The 17,050-nt window shown below is 42.1% G+C and overlaps 1 protein-coding gene and 1 long non-coding RNA gene across 3 annotated transcripts; one reads left to right on the forward strand and one right to left on the reverse strand.

Annotated features, from left to right (window-relative positions):
* Window positions 1–1,161: 1,161 nt before the first annotated feature.
* On the reverse strand, window positions 1,162–14,797 carry LOC115109286 (uncharacterized). Of its 2 annotated transcripts, none has more exons than XM_065009702.1 (5): window positions 14,663–14,797; window positions 13,830–14,088; window positions 13,531–13,626; window positions 12,850–13,008; window positions 1,162–1,447 (listed from the first exon to the last, which is right to left on the reverse strand). In XM_065009702.1, exons 1-5 carry the CDS (start codon window positions 14,795–14,797, stop codon window positions 1,323–1,325), a joined length of 774 nt encoding a protein of 257 aa, XP_064865774.1. In that variant the 3' UTR covers window positions 1,162–1,322. The 2 variants fall into 2 exon arrangements, 1 of the variants encoding a protein (XP_064865774.1); XR_010461101.1 differs by lacking the exon at window positions 1,162–1,447 and adding an exon at window positions 14,226–14,481 and having other exon boundaries at window positions 10,935–13,008; window positions 14,663–14,750.
* LOC135564516 (uncharacterized) lies at window positions 14,731–16,811 on the forward strand. The gene is made up of 2 exons (XR_010461102.1): window positions 14,731–14,818; window positions 16,124–16,811. It is a non-coding gene; the product is annotated as an uncharacterized LOC135564516 (long non-coding RNA).
* The last annotated feature ends 239 nt before the right edge of the window (window positions 16,812–17,050 follow it).

A 17,050-nucleotide genomic window follows, 5' to 3' on the forward strand; every position in this document is an offset into this window, starting at 1 on the left:
GTTGTCGAGGGTGCAGCAAGTCAGCACCTCAGGAGTAAATGTCAATTGGCTTTTCGTAGCCTATCATTAAGAGTATCTCTACCACTCCTGCTGTCTCTAGAGATTTGAAAACAGCAGGTCTGGGACAGGTAGCATGTCCGGTGAACAGGTCAGGATTCCATAGCCGCAGGCAGAACAGTTGAAACTGGAGCAGCAGCACGGCCAGGTGGACTGGGGACAGCAAGGAGTCATCATGCCAGGTGGTCCTAGGGCTCAGGTCCTCCGAGAGAGAGAAAGAAAGAGAGAATTAGAGAGAGCATACTCAAATTCACACAGGACACCGGATAAGACAGGAGAAGTACTCCAGATATAACAAACTAACCCTAGCCCCCTGACACATAAACTACTGCAGCATAAATACTCGAGGCTGAGGCGGGGTCAGGAGACACTGTGGCCCCATCCGATGATATCCCCGGACAGGGCCAAACAGAAAGGATATAACCCCACCCACTTTGCCAAAGCACAGCCCCCACACCACTAGAGGGATATCTTCAACCACCAACTTACCATCCTGAGACAAGGCCGAGTATAGCCCACAAAGATCTCCGCCACGGCACAGCCCAAGGGGGGGTGCCAACCCAATTGATTGCAGGTCCATAAAACCACGATCCAGTCCCTAGAATACAAAGCAGGTGAGTTTGAACCAAAAGCTACGCCATAGGCAGTTTTCCTGGACTTTTACTGTGTTCGAAAAGCTTAAAGTGGGGCGCCTGAACACTATACTGTACAAAAATAGCACTGCACAGGAAAAGTGATTGTATGTGTGCCACGGCCAAACAGGTGTTAGTTTGTTTTCTGACTGTTTGGAAGTGTAAATAAAAATCCCAGATATGTTCTAATGAAAAAGGTTTTTAAGTTTTAAGTTAAAAACATTTTCATTCATGAAATGCAATTTCTGACATGTTGCGGTTTATTTATTGTTTAATCATTCAAGACTCCCATTGTTATATCATTTTCAAACAAAACTGCTTGACTGTAGGTCTATTTAAAAAAAAAAACGATAATAAATAAAAACATTATTATAAAAAAATCCCTATCTGTTCTAACAAAAATGTTATCTGAACTATTACAGCTGTCACGAACCGGCTCAAAGCCCATAACAAAAGGGAGACAACGTGGAGATAAGGAGTAACAAAACATATATTTATTAAATAAAGTAAACTGAGTACAATATACAATGGTGTGTGTAATCAGTAATCAGTAGTGTAAGTGAGTGTTTTGTGGGGTGTTGAAAGGTGCCAAAGCAAACAACAAAAAACCACCAAGATACACAACAAAATCTATTAAGGTGTCTGCATGGAGAGAGTCTCCTCCATGAATGGGGAAGTGGTGTATTTATCCTGAGACACACCAGGCCCAGGTGTTTCCCATGTAGCTGACGATCCTCCCAACTCCGCCCACCGGCATCCTAATAAGGAAACAAGAACAAAGAGAGAATAAGGCAGACAGAGTAGGAGGGTCGTCACACAGCAGGCAAAGAACTTTCAACGTTTATTTTGTGTAATTGCTTTATCGGAAATATATGTTGTGGTTGCGTGAGGCTTGGAGCACACGGAATCAGTAGTCTATTAAACAAACACTAAAAAACAGGCAACAGAAGCATGATCTAATTTCTGAAGATAACGGAGAACAAAAATATAAACACAACATGTAAAGTGTTGGTTCCATGCTTCATAAGCTGAAATAAAATATCATTTCACATGTGCACAAAATGCTTAATTGAGTCACATTTTATGGACAAATGTGTTTAAATCCCTATTAGACTGAAGTTTTCCTTTGCCTAGATAATCCCTCCACTTGACAAGTGTGGCATTTCAAGAAGCTGATTAAACAGCATGATCATTACACAGGTCCATCTTGTGCTGGGGACAAAAGGCCACTCTAAAATGTGCAGTTTTGTCACACAACACAATGCCACATATGTCTCAAGTTGTGGGAGCGTGAAATTGGCATGCTAACTGCAGGAATGTCCACCAGAGCGGTCTCCAGATAATGTAATATTAATTTCTCTACCATAAGCCGCCTCCAATGTTGTTATAGAGAATTTGGCAGTATGTCCTCACACCCGCAGACCACGTATTACCATGCCAGCCCAGACTTTCCACATCTGGCTTTTTCACTGGCGGGATGGTCTGAGACCAGCCACCCGGACAGCTGATGAAACTGTGGGTTTTCACAACTGAATAAGTTCTGTACAAACTGTCAGAAATGTCTCAGGGAAGCTCATCTAAGTGCTCGTTGACCTCACCAGGGACTTGACCTGACTGCAGTTCGGCGTCGTAACCGACTTCAGTGGGAAAATGCTTACCTTCGATGGCCACTGGCACGCTGGAGAAGTGTGCCCTTTACAGATGAATACCAGTTTCAATTGTACCAGGCAGATAGCTTGTATGGCGTTGTGTGGGTGAGCAGTTTGCTGATGTCAACGTTGTGAAGAAAATGCCCCAAGGTGGCGGTGGGTTTTGGGATGGGCAGGCATTTGCTACGGACAATGAACACAATTGCATTTTATCGATTGCAAATGTAATTTCAGATACTGTGACGACATCCTCAGGCCCACTGTCGTGCCATTCATCCGCCGCCATAATATCATGTTTCAGCATGATAATGTATGTCGCAAGGATCTGTGCATAACTCCTGGAATTCCTGGAAGCTGAAAATGTCCCAGTTCTTCCATGGCCTGCATACTCAGACATGTCACCCATTGAGCATGTTTGGGATGCTCTGGATCGACGTGTATGACAGTGTTCCAGTTCCCACCAATATCCAGAAACTTTGCACAGCTATTGAAGAGGAGTGGAACAACATTCCACAGGCCACAATCAATAGCCTGATCAACTATGTGAAGATGTCACTCTGCACGAGGCAAATGGTGGTCACACCAGATACGGACTGGTTTTCTGATCCACGCCCCTACCTTTTTTTTAAGGCTGTGACCAACTGATGCATATCTGTATTCCTAGTCATGTGAAATCTGTAAATTAGGGCCTAAGGAATTTATTTCAATTGGACTGATATTCTTATACGAACAGTAACCCAGTAAAATCTTATTCAGTATAAAGCAACAGAGTCAAAAAATCACCATCAAAATCTGTCAATTTAACCGAAATACGTTTTTTTTGATGGGCTGCATCAAAATCCACTGCATCCGTCAATGTCAGCCTTCCGCATCTGTGGAGGAATATGATCACACTGTCGAAAGGGGAGACTGATGATGGTGTTCTCCATTTTGCTCTCCACAAGTGTTATACAGGGACTCTTCTGAAGGTAACCCATACAAACAAAATGAAGTATGCTGGTAGTTTGGTGCTAACAAAAACAAGGGGTTAAATTTGTTCCCCCATAAAATATATACAGTACCATTCAAAAGTTTACACACCTAATCATTCAAGGGTTTTTCTTTATTTTTACTATTTTTTACATTGTAGAATAATAGTGAAGACATCAAAACTAAGAAATAACACATATGGAATTGTGTAGTAACCAAAGTGTTAAGTCGCTCTGGATAAGAGCGTCTGCTAAATGACTTAAATGTAATGTAATGTTAAACAAAACAAAATATATTTTAGATTTTTCAAAGTAGCCCCTCTTTGCCTTGATGACAGCTTTGCACACTCTTGGCATTCTCTCAACTAGCTTCATGAGGAATGTTATTCCAACAATCTTGAAGGAGTTCCCACATAGGCTGAGCACTTGTTGACTGCTTTTCCTTCACTCTGCGGTCCAAATCATCCCAAACCATCTCAATTGGGTTGTAAGGTGATTGTGGAGGCCATGTCATCTGATGCACCACTCTACCACTCTCCTTCTTGGTCAAATAGACCTTACACAGCCCTGAGGTGTGTTTTGTGTCATTGGCCTGTAAAAAAACAAATGATAGTCCCCCACTAAGCGCAAACCACGTGAGATGGGCATATCGCTGCAGAATGCTGTGCTAGCCATGCTCTTTAAGTGTGCCTTGAATAAATCACAAGACAGTGTCACCAGCAAAGCACCATCACTCATCCTCCTCCATGCTTCACGGTGGGAACCACACACGTGGAGATCATCCGTTCACCTACTCTGCATCTCACAAAGACAAAAATCTCAAATGTGGACTCATCAGACCAAAATAACAGATTTCCACTGGTCTAATGTCTATTGCTTGTGTTTCTTGGTTCCAACCGCCATGCCTTTGTGAGACGCGGTGTGGGTGAATGGATGACCTCCGCATGTGTATTTCCCAACGTAAAGCAATGAGAAGGTGGTGTTATGGTGTGGGGGTGCTTTGCTGGTGACACTGATTTATTTAGACATTCTTAAAATAAAGTGGTGATCCTAACTGACCTAAGACAGGAAATTTTTACTAGGATTAAATGTCAGGAATTGTCTAAAACTGAGTTTAAATGCATGTAAACTTCCAACTTTAACTGTATATTTCATGAGCTTTCATATATCTTTTAGATATAGGACAGACACTTCAAATATATATTCCTTGTATTTGACTGTCTTTGCCATTTATGAACACGCTATTCAATGCGTTTCTATGGGCTATAGTATTAAAGGTCAAATTCAATATCTTATCAAAACGTATTATAAAAATGTATATACACACCTAAAGGGTCCTAAAATCCCAAATTAAAATTTCAGTTGAAGACTGCCAAAGTAAGCAAACAAGTGAATGAGATAATCCTAGTGTGCTGGTCTCTTACCTTTCCTCCAAGGATGTGTAAACCCTCCTTAGCTTGATCCCAAAGAATGAACATGACCACCAGGGCCATCATTGACTTGAATTGGGACTCCTGTCCTGTTCATTCTAATTGTATGCATTTAATTCTATCCGATAGGTGAAATCCTGAGAGATAACTTTTGAAAAACTGGACCCAGCAGACCGAGGATAAGGCCATCACAATACTCAATTAATTATAGTAGACATCTGTGTTGGGGTCATTTCTAATAAATTAATTAAATATTATCACAACAAATCAATTTCAAATTAAATTCCTTCAGGCTAATCACATCACTATTCAAATAGCCTAGCTATACTGGAAATGCAATGATACAAGTTGAAATGATTGAAAACAAATCCTACAGTAAATGTTTAATACAATGCGCATTAATTCCATTACCTGGGAGAAGATAAAATGTTTTTACAATTGCAATTCCAAAAGTTTAAAAAACTGCCTAATTCCAATTAAATTCCATTACTTGAAGATTTTAAAGTATATTCTCCACTTCATGGCTGAATTCAAATGTCTAATTAAATTGACCCCAAATCTGGGAGACATTACACTCACCTTAATCAGGAGGACATATGGCACAAACCGATAGATAAAACTGAAAATACTGATTAAATTGTATTGACACTAATAAAAGACAAATGTTTTGTACAAAATAAATGCTATGTACCATTGCCATCTAGGCCTTTTGGGCTCCCGAGTGGTGCAGTGTTCTAAGGCACTGCATCTCAGTGCTAGAGGCGTGACTACAGACACCCTGGTTCGAATCCAGGATGTATCACAACCAGCCGTGATTGATTTATTTTTTAAATACAAGTTATTCAGTGGGCTGCTTCTCCACCTAGTGGTGACACTCCATCACTTAAGATGGGCATTATCAGCAAAAAGCACAGAAGCATCCAAAATCGCATTTCCACTGCCTCTTGTATTTAGAAAATACACTAAACAAAAAATATAAACACAACATTTAAAGTGTTGGTCCTGTGTTTCATGAGCAGAAATAGAAGATCCCAGAAATGTTTCATAATCACAGAATAGAATTTCTCAAAAATGTTGTGCACAAATTTGTTTACATCCCTGTTAGTGAGCATTTCTCCTTTGCAAAAACAATCCATCCACCTGACAGGTGTGGCATATCAAGAAGCTGATTAAACAGGGTGATCTTTGCACAGGTGCACCTTGTGCTGGGGACAATAAAAAGCCATTGCAAAATGTGCTGTTTTTTCACAACACAATGACATAGACGTCTCAAGTTGAGGGAGGGTGCAATTGGAATGCTGACTGCAGTAACATCCACCAGAGCGGTTGCCAGAGAATTTAATGTTAATTTCTCTACCATAAGCCGGCTTCCAATGTCGTTTTAGAGAATTTGCCAACAAGTCCAACAGGCCTCACAACCGCATACCACAAGTAACCACGACAGCACAGGACCTCCACATCTGCCCTTTTCACCTGCAGGATCTTCTATGACCAGCCACCGGACAGGTGATGAAACTGAGGATTATTTGTGTCTGTAATAAAGCCCTTTTGTGGGGAAAAACTCCCCAGTGGGTAAGCGCAAGCCCTCCAAGTCCCAGCCATGGCTGCGCCCCTGTCCAGTCATGTAAAATCCATAGATAATTGCCTACTTGATATATTTAAATTGACTGATTTCCTTAAATGAACTGTAACTCAGTAAAATCGATGAAAATGTTGCGTCAATATTTTTGTTCAGTATATACACTGCTCAAAAAAATAAAGGGAACACTTAAACAACACAATGTAACTCCAAGTCAATCACACTTCTGTGAAATCAAACTGTCCACTTAGGAAGCAACACTAATTGACAATAAATTTCACATGCTGTTGTGCAAATGGAATAGACAACAGGTGGAAATTATAGACAATTAGCAAGACACCCCCAATAAAGGAGTGGTTCTGCAGGTGGTGACCACAGACCACTTTTCAGTTCCTATGCTTCCTGGCTGATGTTTTGGTCACTTTTGAATGCTGGCGGTGCTTTCACTCTAGTGGTAGCATGAGACGGAGTCTACAACCCACATAAGTGGCTCAGGTAGTGCAGCTCATCCAGGATGGGACATCAATGCGAGCTGTGGCAAGAAGGTTTGCTGTGTCTGTCAGCGTAGTGTCCAGAGCATGGAGGCGCTACCAGGAGACAGGCCAGTACATCAGGAGAAGTGGAGGAGGCCGTAGGAGGGCAACAACCCAGCAGCAGGACCGCTACCTCTGCCTTTGTGCATGGAGGAGCAGGAGTAGCACTGCCAGAGCCCTGCAAAATGACCTCCAGCAGGCCACAAATGTGCATGTGTCTGCTCAAACAGTAAGAAACAGATTCCATGAGGGTGGTATGAGGGCCCGACGTCCACAGGTGGGGGTTGTGCTTACAGCCCAACACCATGCAGGACGTTTGGCATTTGCCAGAGAACACCAAGATTGGCAAATTCGCCACTGGCGCCCTGTGCTCTTCACAGATGAAAGCAGGTTCACACTGAGCACGTGACAGACGTGACAGAGTCTGGAGATGCCGTGGAGAACGTTCTGCTGCCTGCAACATCCTCCAGCATGACCGGTTTGGCGGTGGGTCAGTCATGGTGTGGGGTGGCATTTCTTTGGGGGGGCCGCACAGCCCTCCATGTGCTCACCAGAGGTAGCCTGACTGCCATTAGGTACCGAGATGAGATCCTCAGACCCCTTGAGACCATATGCTGGTGCGGTTGGCCCTGGGTTCCTCCTAATGCAAGACAACGCTAGACCTCATGTGGCTGGAATGTGTCAGCAGTTCCTGCAAAAGGAAGGCATTGATGCTATGGACTGGCCCGCCCGTTCCCCAGACCTGAATCCAATTGAGCACATCTGGGACATCATGTCTCGCTCCATCCACCAACGCCACGTTGCACCACAGACTGTCCAGGAGTTGGCGTATGCTTTAGTCCAGGTCTTGGAGGAGATCCCTCAGGAGACCATCCGCCACCTCATCAGGAGCATGCCCAGGCGTTGTAGGGAGGTCATACAGGCACGTGGAGGCCACACACACTACTGAGCCTCATTTTGACTTGTTTTAAGGACATTACATCAAAGTTGGATCAGCCTGTAGTGTGGTTTTCCACTAATTTTGAGTGTGACTCCAAATCCAGACCTCCATGGGTTGATACATTTGATTTCCATTGATAATGTGTGTGTGATTTTGTAGTCAGCACATTCAACTATGTAAAGAAAAAAGTATTTAATAAGAATATTTCATTCATTCAGATCTAGGATGTGTTATTTTAGTGTTCCCTTTATTTTTTTGAGCAGTGTATATCATGCTACTAGGTAACTAATGTAACTGTGCAGCTAAGTCAATAAGTCTAGTTTATGGCCAAGTCCTATTGCTGCACCATTGTCCACTTTCACTACAGATGTCATATAGGCAGGTAAAAGGCATTGCATCTACTTTTTGTTGATGGGGCTTCCCCCCCCCCCCCCCCATATTTGTTGCTGGGGGGTGCTTTGAACAATGTTAAAATTATAATTTCTTCTACATTGTAACCATCTAAGCCAATAAGGTGGTGCTAGTACAATTAAATATATTCGGTATTGTAAATATTTAGAAATGCAAGTAGAACTGATGCAAGGTTTGAGCAGAAAGGAACGATAATTATTTTAATTTTTTTTTAAATAAAACTTTAGCCAGCATTCCCCAGTTGGCAATAACCTGCCTGCCCAATTTCATTTAATCAAGCACAAAAAAAAGACAAGGTCAATTTAACTAAGAATTGTTTTAAAAACAAGAATTCATTCAACTTTTGCCCAATCAGGCATTACCTTTGCAGTAACCTGAATAACTCACCTAGGATCGGGCAGCCTTCTGAGAATCTGGAGGCGAGCGAGTAAACTCCCACTGCCATCCGTTCCTTCTCCTTGCTAATGTGCAATCATTGGAAAATAAAATTGATGACCTACGATTAAGATAATCCTACCAACGGAACATGAAAAACTAACATCTTATGTTTCACCGAGACGTGCTGAACGACGATACGGACAATATAGAGCAAAAAGGATTTTTCTTGCACCGGCAGAACAGAGACGCTACCTCTGTTAAGACGAGGGGAGGGGGTGTGTGTCTATTTGTAAATAACAGCTGGTGCGCGATGTCTAATATTAAAGAAGTCTCGAGGTATTGCTCGCCTGAGGTAGAGTACCTTATGATAAGCTGTAGACCAGACCATCTAGAGTTCTCATCTATATTATTCGTAGCCGTCTATTTACCTCCACAGAACGAAGCTGGCACTAAGCCCGCTTCTCAACCAACTCCATAAGGTCATAAACCAAGAAGAAAATGCTCCCCCAGAAGCGGCGCTCCTAGTGGCCCGGGAACTTTAATGCAGGCAAACTTAAATCAGTTTTACCGAATTGTACCAGCATGTCACATGTGCAACCTGAGAAAAAAAAATCCTAGACCACCTTTACTCCACAGACAGAGATGCATACAAAGCACTCCCCTGCCCTCCATTTGGCAAATCTGGCCATAATTATATCATCCTGATTCCTGCTTACAAGCAACACTAAAGCAGGAAGTACCAGCGACTCACTCAATACAGATGTGGTCAGATGATGCAGATGCTACACTACAGGACTGTTTTGCTAGCACAGACTGAAACATGTTTCTGGATTCATCCAATGGCATTGAGGAGTACACCACCTGTCATCGGCTTCATCAATAAGTGCATCGACGACGTCGTCCCCACAGTGACTGTACGTACATATCCCAACCAGAAGCCATGGATTACAGGCAACATCCACATCGAGCTAAACGCTAAAGCTGCCGCTTTCAAGGAGTGGGAGACTAATCGGGATGCTTATAAGAAATCCTGCTATATCCTCAAACGAACCATCAAACAAGCAAAGCAGGATTAATTTTGAATACTACTACACCGGCTCTGATGCTCATCAGATGTGGCAGGGCTTGAAAACTATTACGGATTACAAAGGGAAAACCAGACGTGAGCTGCCCAGTGACGCGAGCCTACCAGACGAGTTAAATGCCTTTTATGCTTGCTTCAAGGCAAGCAACACTGAAGCATGCACGAGAGCACCAGCTGTTCTGGATGACTGTGTGATAACGCTCTCGGTAGCCAACGTGAACAAAACCTATAAACAGGTCAACATTCACAAAGCCAAACGGATAACCAGGACGTGTACTCAAAGCAGGCGCAGACCAACTGTCAAGTGTCTTCACTGACATTTTCAACCTCTCCCTGACCGAGTCTGTAATACCTACATGTCCCCAGATCCTCAAAAGGTTCTACAGCTGCACCAATGAGAGCTTCCTGGCCGGTTGCATCACCTCCTGTAGGCTCTACAGAGGGTAGTGCGAACGGCCCAGTATGTCACTGGGACCAAGCTTCCTGCCATCCAGAACCTATACAATAGGCAGTGTCAGAGGAAAGCCTATAAAATTGTCTGAGACTCCAGTCACCTAAGTTAGACTTTTCTCTACTACTGCACGGCAAGAGATACCGGAACGCCAAATCTAGGACCAAAAGGCTCAACAGCTTCTACCCCCAAGCCATAAGATTGCTGAACAATGAATAAAATCACCACCGGACAATTTACATTGACCCCCCCCCCCCCTTCTTGTATACTGCTGCTACTCACTGTATATTATCTATGCAGTCACTTCATCCCCCACCTACATGTACAAATGACCGCAACTAACCTGTACCCCGCACACTGACTCAGTACCAGTGCCCCCTGTATATAGCATCATTATTCTTACTGTGTTACTTTTTTATTTTAGTCTACTTGGTAAATATTTTCTTAACCCTTCTTGAACTGCACTGTTGGTTAAGGGCTTGTAAGTAAGCATTTCACAGTAAAGTCTACACTTGTATTCGGCGCATGTGACAAATAAAGTTTGATTTGATTTAGGGGTCTATAGTTAAGCAATAAGTCACGAGGGGGTGTGGTATATGGCCAATATACCACCGCTAAGGGCTGTTCTTAGGCACGACGCATCGCGGAGTGACTGGACAGTCCTTCGCTGTGGTATATTAGCCTTATACCACAAACTCCCAAGGTACCTTATTGCTATTATAAACTGGTTACCAATGGAATTAAAGCAGTAAAAATAAATGTTTTGTCATACCCGTGGTATACGACAGCTATCAGCCAATCAGCATTCAGGGCTCGACTCACTCAGTTTCTAACTTCACATGAATGATGTGTTTATTGATTTACACAATATGAACAAATGAGAATTTGGGCTCATGAACATTAACCCTTTGATTTATAGCAAGATCGCCAAGCACTACAGCAAGCACATATCTCATTTCCTAAAGCACGCTCTCATTTCATACAAGGCTTTCCAGACACTCACCCGAGAACATTTCACACTACTGAATAAATCCCCATTGTTCATGACATGTGTAAGCAGGAAGTTGCACCACTGTAGTCTAGTCTGTAGATAATATCACGGAGTCTACACAAGAGCAGCATTATGGCAAGCACTCCTGTCTACCTCCTTTTCTACTTCTGAAAGTGCCGTCAGAAGCTTTACGATAATTATCACCATCACAGTGTGTGCGTGTAACAGCCACACCATCACAGCTATGGTTTTTGTAGTGTCTTATGTCAGAAAAGCCTTTTCCACATCTCTTGCAATAGTAAGGCCTAACTCCAGTGTGGACTTGCATGTGGGCTTTAACATTGTTGGCTTGACTGAAACCTCTCCCGCAAACATCACATTTGAATGGCTTCTCTCCTGTGTGGATTCGCTCATGCCTTTTCAGATTGGTGTTGACTGCAAAAGTCTTGTCACAATAACTGCATTTGAAGGGTTTTTCACCTGTATGGGTCCGCTCATGTCCTTGAAGAGCTTGCTTCAGAATAAATTTCCTTCCACAGTATTTACATTCATGGGGCTTCACTCCACTGTGAACTCTCATGTGATAGTCAAAAGCATTTTTATATGCAATGGTCTTTCCGCAAATGGAACAAGAATATTGCTTTTGTCCTGTGTGAATTTCTTTATGCTTTTTCAGAGTTAGCATGGAGCTGAAGCCGCTCAAACATATTTTGCAACTGAATGGCTTTGTTGATGTTCCTTCTCTCCCAGGAACCTTATCTCCTTCAGCCATGTGCCATTGTAGATTATGTTGTCTCATTTGGTAATTGTAAATAAAAGTCTTTCCACATAGGTCACACATAAAAGGTTTGGTTGCCCCATGACGGTGCATGTGAGCTTTTAAGTCGGTGGACTGAGGGTAGCTTTTCCCACACACTTTACATTTGTATGGTCTCTCCCCCGTGTGAAGCACTTGGTGTCGCACAAGGTTTCCTTTATGGCCAAAAGCAGTTCCACAGGTCTCACATTTAAATGGCTTCTCCCCTGTATGAATTCGCTTGTGCTTTTCGAGGACGGATTTTGTCCTAAAGCTTTTACCACACTCTGAGCATAAGTGTGGACGTATGTCTGCACCTGTATGTCTTCGCATATGAATTCTTAGGTCATAAGACTGTCTGTAACTCTTCCCACATTCAGCACAGCTGTATGGTTTTTCACCGGTGTGGATTCTCTCGTGCCCCATAAGTATGGTCCTTTTTGTGAAACCCTTTCCACAAGTCAGGCACTTGAACGGTCTCTCCACTGCATGAACTAGCCGATGTTGTGTCAGATCTGTCTTGGTAGAGAATGTATTTCCACAGACTTTGCAACTGAAATTGTTTTCTTTGTGATGCAACATGTGACGTTCAAGCTGCTTGGACATTCTGAATGTTTTGCCACATTGACCACAAGCAAATGGCCTCTCTCCTGTGTGAATTAGCTTGTGACGTAACAGCATGCGGTTCAGGCTGAAGGTCTTGTCACAAACATCACAGGTGAAGGGTCTTGTGTGAATTAGCTTATGACCTTCCAGTAACCCTTTCCTGCTGAAGATCTTCTCACAAATGTCACACTTGAAAGGTTTTGTGTGGATTAGCTTGTGAACTCTCAGCAACTCTTTCTTGCTGAATGTCTTCTCACAAACATCACACTTGAAGCGTTTGTTTTCTGTGGATCCTGTCCCATTAGTAATATTACTGTTTTTATGTATTTCATGGCTGTCTCTACCGTTGTCAGTGCCCTCTGGAAGAGCAGCTCTCATATGCTCAATGTTGGATTCAGTATCTCTTGGTGAGGGCTCTGTATTCAGTCCATGTGTGTCTCCCAGAGATGAGTCATACTCCAATGAAGTCGTCTCTGTAGGTTTACTGCAAACTTTGGCAGGACCTAAACATAAAAGGAATGTGAGCATACACATAGTAAAACTATAGCCTAAGTTAAGAGAATTTAACAAAATGATTAGGTTATACTAAATGTATTTAGTTAGACAAATAAATCAACCAATATATGGCTATATCAATATTTTTCCTTAAAATAAACATGCTTTTTAACAGTCTGTGTATTGTTTTCGAACAACTGGGTCATATTCATTAGCGCACACCACAGAAAAATGTTATGCAACAGAAAACAAACAGGCGTTTCTTATTGGCGTTCAGGTAGTTACTCCCCATTTTCTTTTGTTTGGTTCTTACTGAATATGACCCTGGACCACGTTCAGCAGAACACAACTTTATAACATGAGATTCAAAGGTAACGGTGCTATTCTGAAAAAAACATGTTTAGTAAGCCAATGGTGTGGACTGTTTGAGGGAAACATTTAGTTCAGTACAAACTATCACGGCAAACATTGAACATTGCACACCTGGTTTGGCAACGATTATTCAAATATAACACCACTGAGGATATTACCTGCACAGACGGATGTTGCATTAGTGACTGTGTTTGCTTGACTGACATTCCCTGGAAATGCTGAAGCCGCTGTCATTCCAGGCAACAATGGGAGATCTAAAGAACAACAAGAAAAGTTACATTGAAACATGTTCAAAACTCTCTCTCACTTTTTCCTTTCAACAAAATGATGTGTGGGAAGTTAATACAAACAAAACTATCAAAGATGGGGAACAAAACAATCAGTACACCTACAACAGACCTACTTAGCTACCTTATTATAGGCAGGAACCTAATGACTGGAGGTCTACAACACTCACCAACTGGTTTTATTGCAAAGATCATTCCGTTGTGCAGAACATGGGTTGGCGTCTGTACTTTCGGTTCAGCCTCCACTTTAGCCAGAGACGTTCTATAATGTTCAGCCTTCTCAGTAATTTCCTGCATATATTCATCCATCTGCTCCACCTTGGTCTTCAGTTTCTCGTTTTCATTTTGCAAACGTGAGGAGGCCACAAGGAATAGTTGGCAGACTTTACGAATACCCTCCCCCATCAACAAATTCATAATGGTGCAGAGCTGTGTAGAGCAATAGAAACAAGTGAACTAGTTAGTTACTGTATACAGCCAGCTTAAGCAGAGGATGTGAAACCAGTAACGTTGGCTAGCAACCTAGCTGAGGGCTAGCTAGTAGTACTAGTTAAGTAACGTTGTACCAGGCTGTTTCACAACCGGCCGTGGTTGGGAGTCCAATAGGGCGGCGCACAATTGGCCCAGCGTCGTCCGGGTTTGGCCGGTGTAGTCTGTCATTGCAAATACGCATTTGTCCTTAATTGACTTGCCTAATTAAATGAAGGTTAAATAAAAACAAAATAAAAAATTAACGTTCGCCAGGTAGTCGGCACCCTCAGCGCGATGGTTGAAAACCAAAAACATCCGGGATACGGTATCTTCAACCTAGCTTCCTTTAACCTGAAAATTAGAATCGGGGCCACGTTCAGGTTAATTTAGGTTACAGACGGTAGTTAACGATCTAGGTAGCTAAACAAATTTATTCTGATAACTTTTGTTCGTTAGCTAACGTAGCTGGTTGTAGTCACTATGCGCCCGTCATCATACTGCTCAATGCCAGAAATATTTTAGAATTACTCACCTCTCTCCCCGGATTAACGTCGTTGTTAGCGTCAGAGTTTGGCAAAAATTTGTATATTTCTGTCATTGCCGTCTCGACGACGAAGGCCATAATCGATGTTGTTTCTGACTGGAACATATTGTAAATTGTAGCCATCTTGACCTTCGACTAATTCAGGTAACGTTAGAATAAAAACTACAAGTCGCAGCTACATTTATTTTAGGTAGCATATTTTTGCTAACTTGCTGATACTGTCATCCGCGTGAAGCCAATTGGCGTCTTGTCAGATCCCTTCCGGGTCACGGATTTTTAGAAACGTTCCAAATTAGAAAAGTGCATGAGCACGAACAATTATTCAGATTTGTTCATATTTAAATATGCACTAGTTTTACAAAACGTTTTAGAACACCTACTCATTCAAGAGTTTTTTGTTTATTTTGACTATTTTCTACATTGTAAAAAAAGTAGTGAAGACATCAAAACTATGAAATAACACACATGGAATAATGTAGTAACCAAAAAGTGTAAAACAAATCAAAATATATTTTATATTCTTTAAAGTAGCCACCCTTTGCCTTGATGACAGATTTGTACACTCTTGGCATTCTCTCAACCAGCTTCATGAGGCAGTCACCTGGAAGGCATTTCAATTAACAGGTGTGCCTTCTTAAAAGTTCATTTGTGGAATTTCTTTCCTTCTTAACACATTTGAGCCAATCAGTTGTGTTGTGACAAGGTAGGGGGGTATACAGAAGATAGGTTCTGTTTGGTTAAAGACCAAGTCCATATTTTGGCAACAACAGCTCAAATAAGCAAAGAGAAACAACAGTCCATAATAGTTTAAGACATGAAGGTCAGTCAATTCAGAACATTTCAAGAACTTTTAAAGTTCCCTCAAGTGCAGTTGCAAAACCCATCAAGTGCTATGATGAAACTGGCTCTCATGAGGAGCGCCATAGGAATGGAAGTCCCAGAGTTACCTCTGCTGCAGAGGATACGTTTATTAGAGTTATCAGCCTCAGAAATTACAGCCCAAATAAATGCTTCACAGATTTCAAGTAACAGACACATCTCAACATCAACTGTTCAAAGGAGACTGTGTGAATCAGGCCTTCATGGTTGAATGCTGCAAAGAAACCACTACAAAAGGACACCAATAAGAAGAAGAGACGTGCTTGGGCCAAGAAACACAAGCAATGGACATTAGACTGGTGGAAATTTGTCCTTTGGTCTGGACTCCAAATTTGAGATTTTTGGTTCCAATCGCCGTGTCTTTGTGAGACGTGGTGAGGGTGAACGGATTATCTCTGCATGTGTATTTCCCACCGTAAAGCATGGAGGAGAAGGGGTTATTGTGTGGGGGTGCTTTGCTGGTGCCACTGTCAAGGCACACTTAACCAGCATGGCTACCACAGCATTCTGCAGCGATACACCATCCCATCTGGCTTGGGCTTACTGGGCTAATCATTTGTTTTTCAACAGGACAATGACTCAACACACCTCCAGGCTGTGTAAGGGTTAATTTACCAAGGAGAGTGATGGAGTGCTGCATCAGATGACCTGGCCTCCATAATCCCCCGACCTCAACCAAATTGTGATGGTTTGGGATGAGTCGGACCGCAGAGTGAAGGAAATGTGTGGGAACTCCATCAAGACTGTTGGAAAAGCATTTCAGGTGAAGCTGGCTGAGAGAATCCCAAGAGTGTGCTAAGCTGTCTTCAAGGCAAAGGGTGGCTATTTAAAGAATCTCAAATATAAAATATATTTTGATTTGTTGGTTTCTACATGATTTCATGGTTTTGATGTCTTCACTATTATTCTACAATGTAGAAAATGGTAAAAATAAAGAAAAACCCTTGAATGAGTAGGTCTCCATAAACGTTTGACCGGTAGTGTGTAGGTTGGAGTTATTAAAACTCATTGTTCAACCAAGCCCTGACCTCAATCCTATAGACAATTTGTGGGCAGAACTGAAAAGGCATGTGCGAGCAAGGCCTACAAACCTGACTCAGTTACACCAGCTCTGTCAGGAGGAATTTATTGTGGGAAGCCTGTACCTGAAATGACCCAAGTTAAACAATTTAAAGGCAATGCTACCAAATACTAATTGAGTGTATTTAAACTTCTGACCCACTGGGAATGTGATGAAAGAAATAAAAGCTTAAATAAATCATTCTCTCTACTATTATTCTGACATTACACATTCTTACAATAAAGTGGTGATCCTAACAGACAGGGACTGTTTACTAGGATTAAATGTCAGGAGTTGTCTAAAACTGAGTTTAAATGTATTTGGCTAAGGTGTATGTAAACTTCCGACTTCAACTGTATATGTTTTTATTGCAGAAAAAACAGTATACATACAATAAGTATACAAACAGACAATGATAACATATACTAGGGGTTACA

Source organism: Oncorhynchus nerka, linkage group LG25 (genome assembly GCF_034236695.1).
Source record: "Oncorhynchus nerka isolate Pitt River linkage group LG25, Oner_Uvic_2.0, whole genome shotgun sequence".
Classification (NCBI taxonomy): Eukaryota; Metazoa; Chordata; class Actinopteri; order Salmoniformes; family Salmonidae; genus Oncorhynchus; species Oncorhynchus nerka.

Excerpts from the sequence above, each read along its gene's own strand:
- LOC115109286 (XM_065009702.1), bottom strand. The coding sequence starts at position 14,797 with ATGGCTACAATTTACAATATGTTCCAGTCAGAAACAACATCGATTATG. Across the intron at positions 13,627-13,829 it reads CTTTGCAATAAAACCAGTTG|ATCTCCCATTGTTGCCTGGA; the intron begins GTGAGTGTTGTA and ends GTTGTTCTTTAG. Across the intron at positions 13,009-13,530 it reads TGCAACATCCGTCTGTGCAG|GTCCTGCCAAAGTTTGCAGT; the intron begins GTAATATCCTCA and ends TTTTATGTTTAG.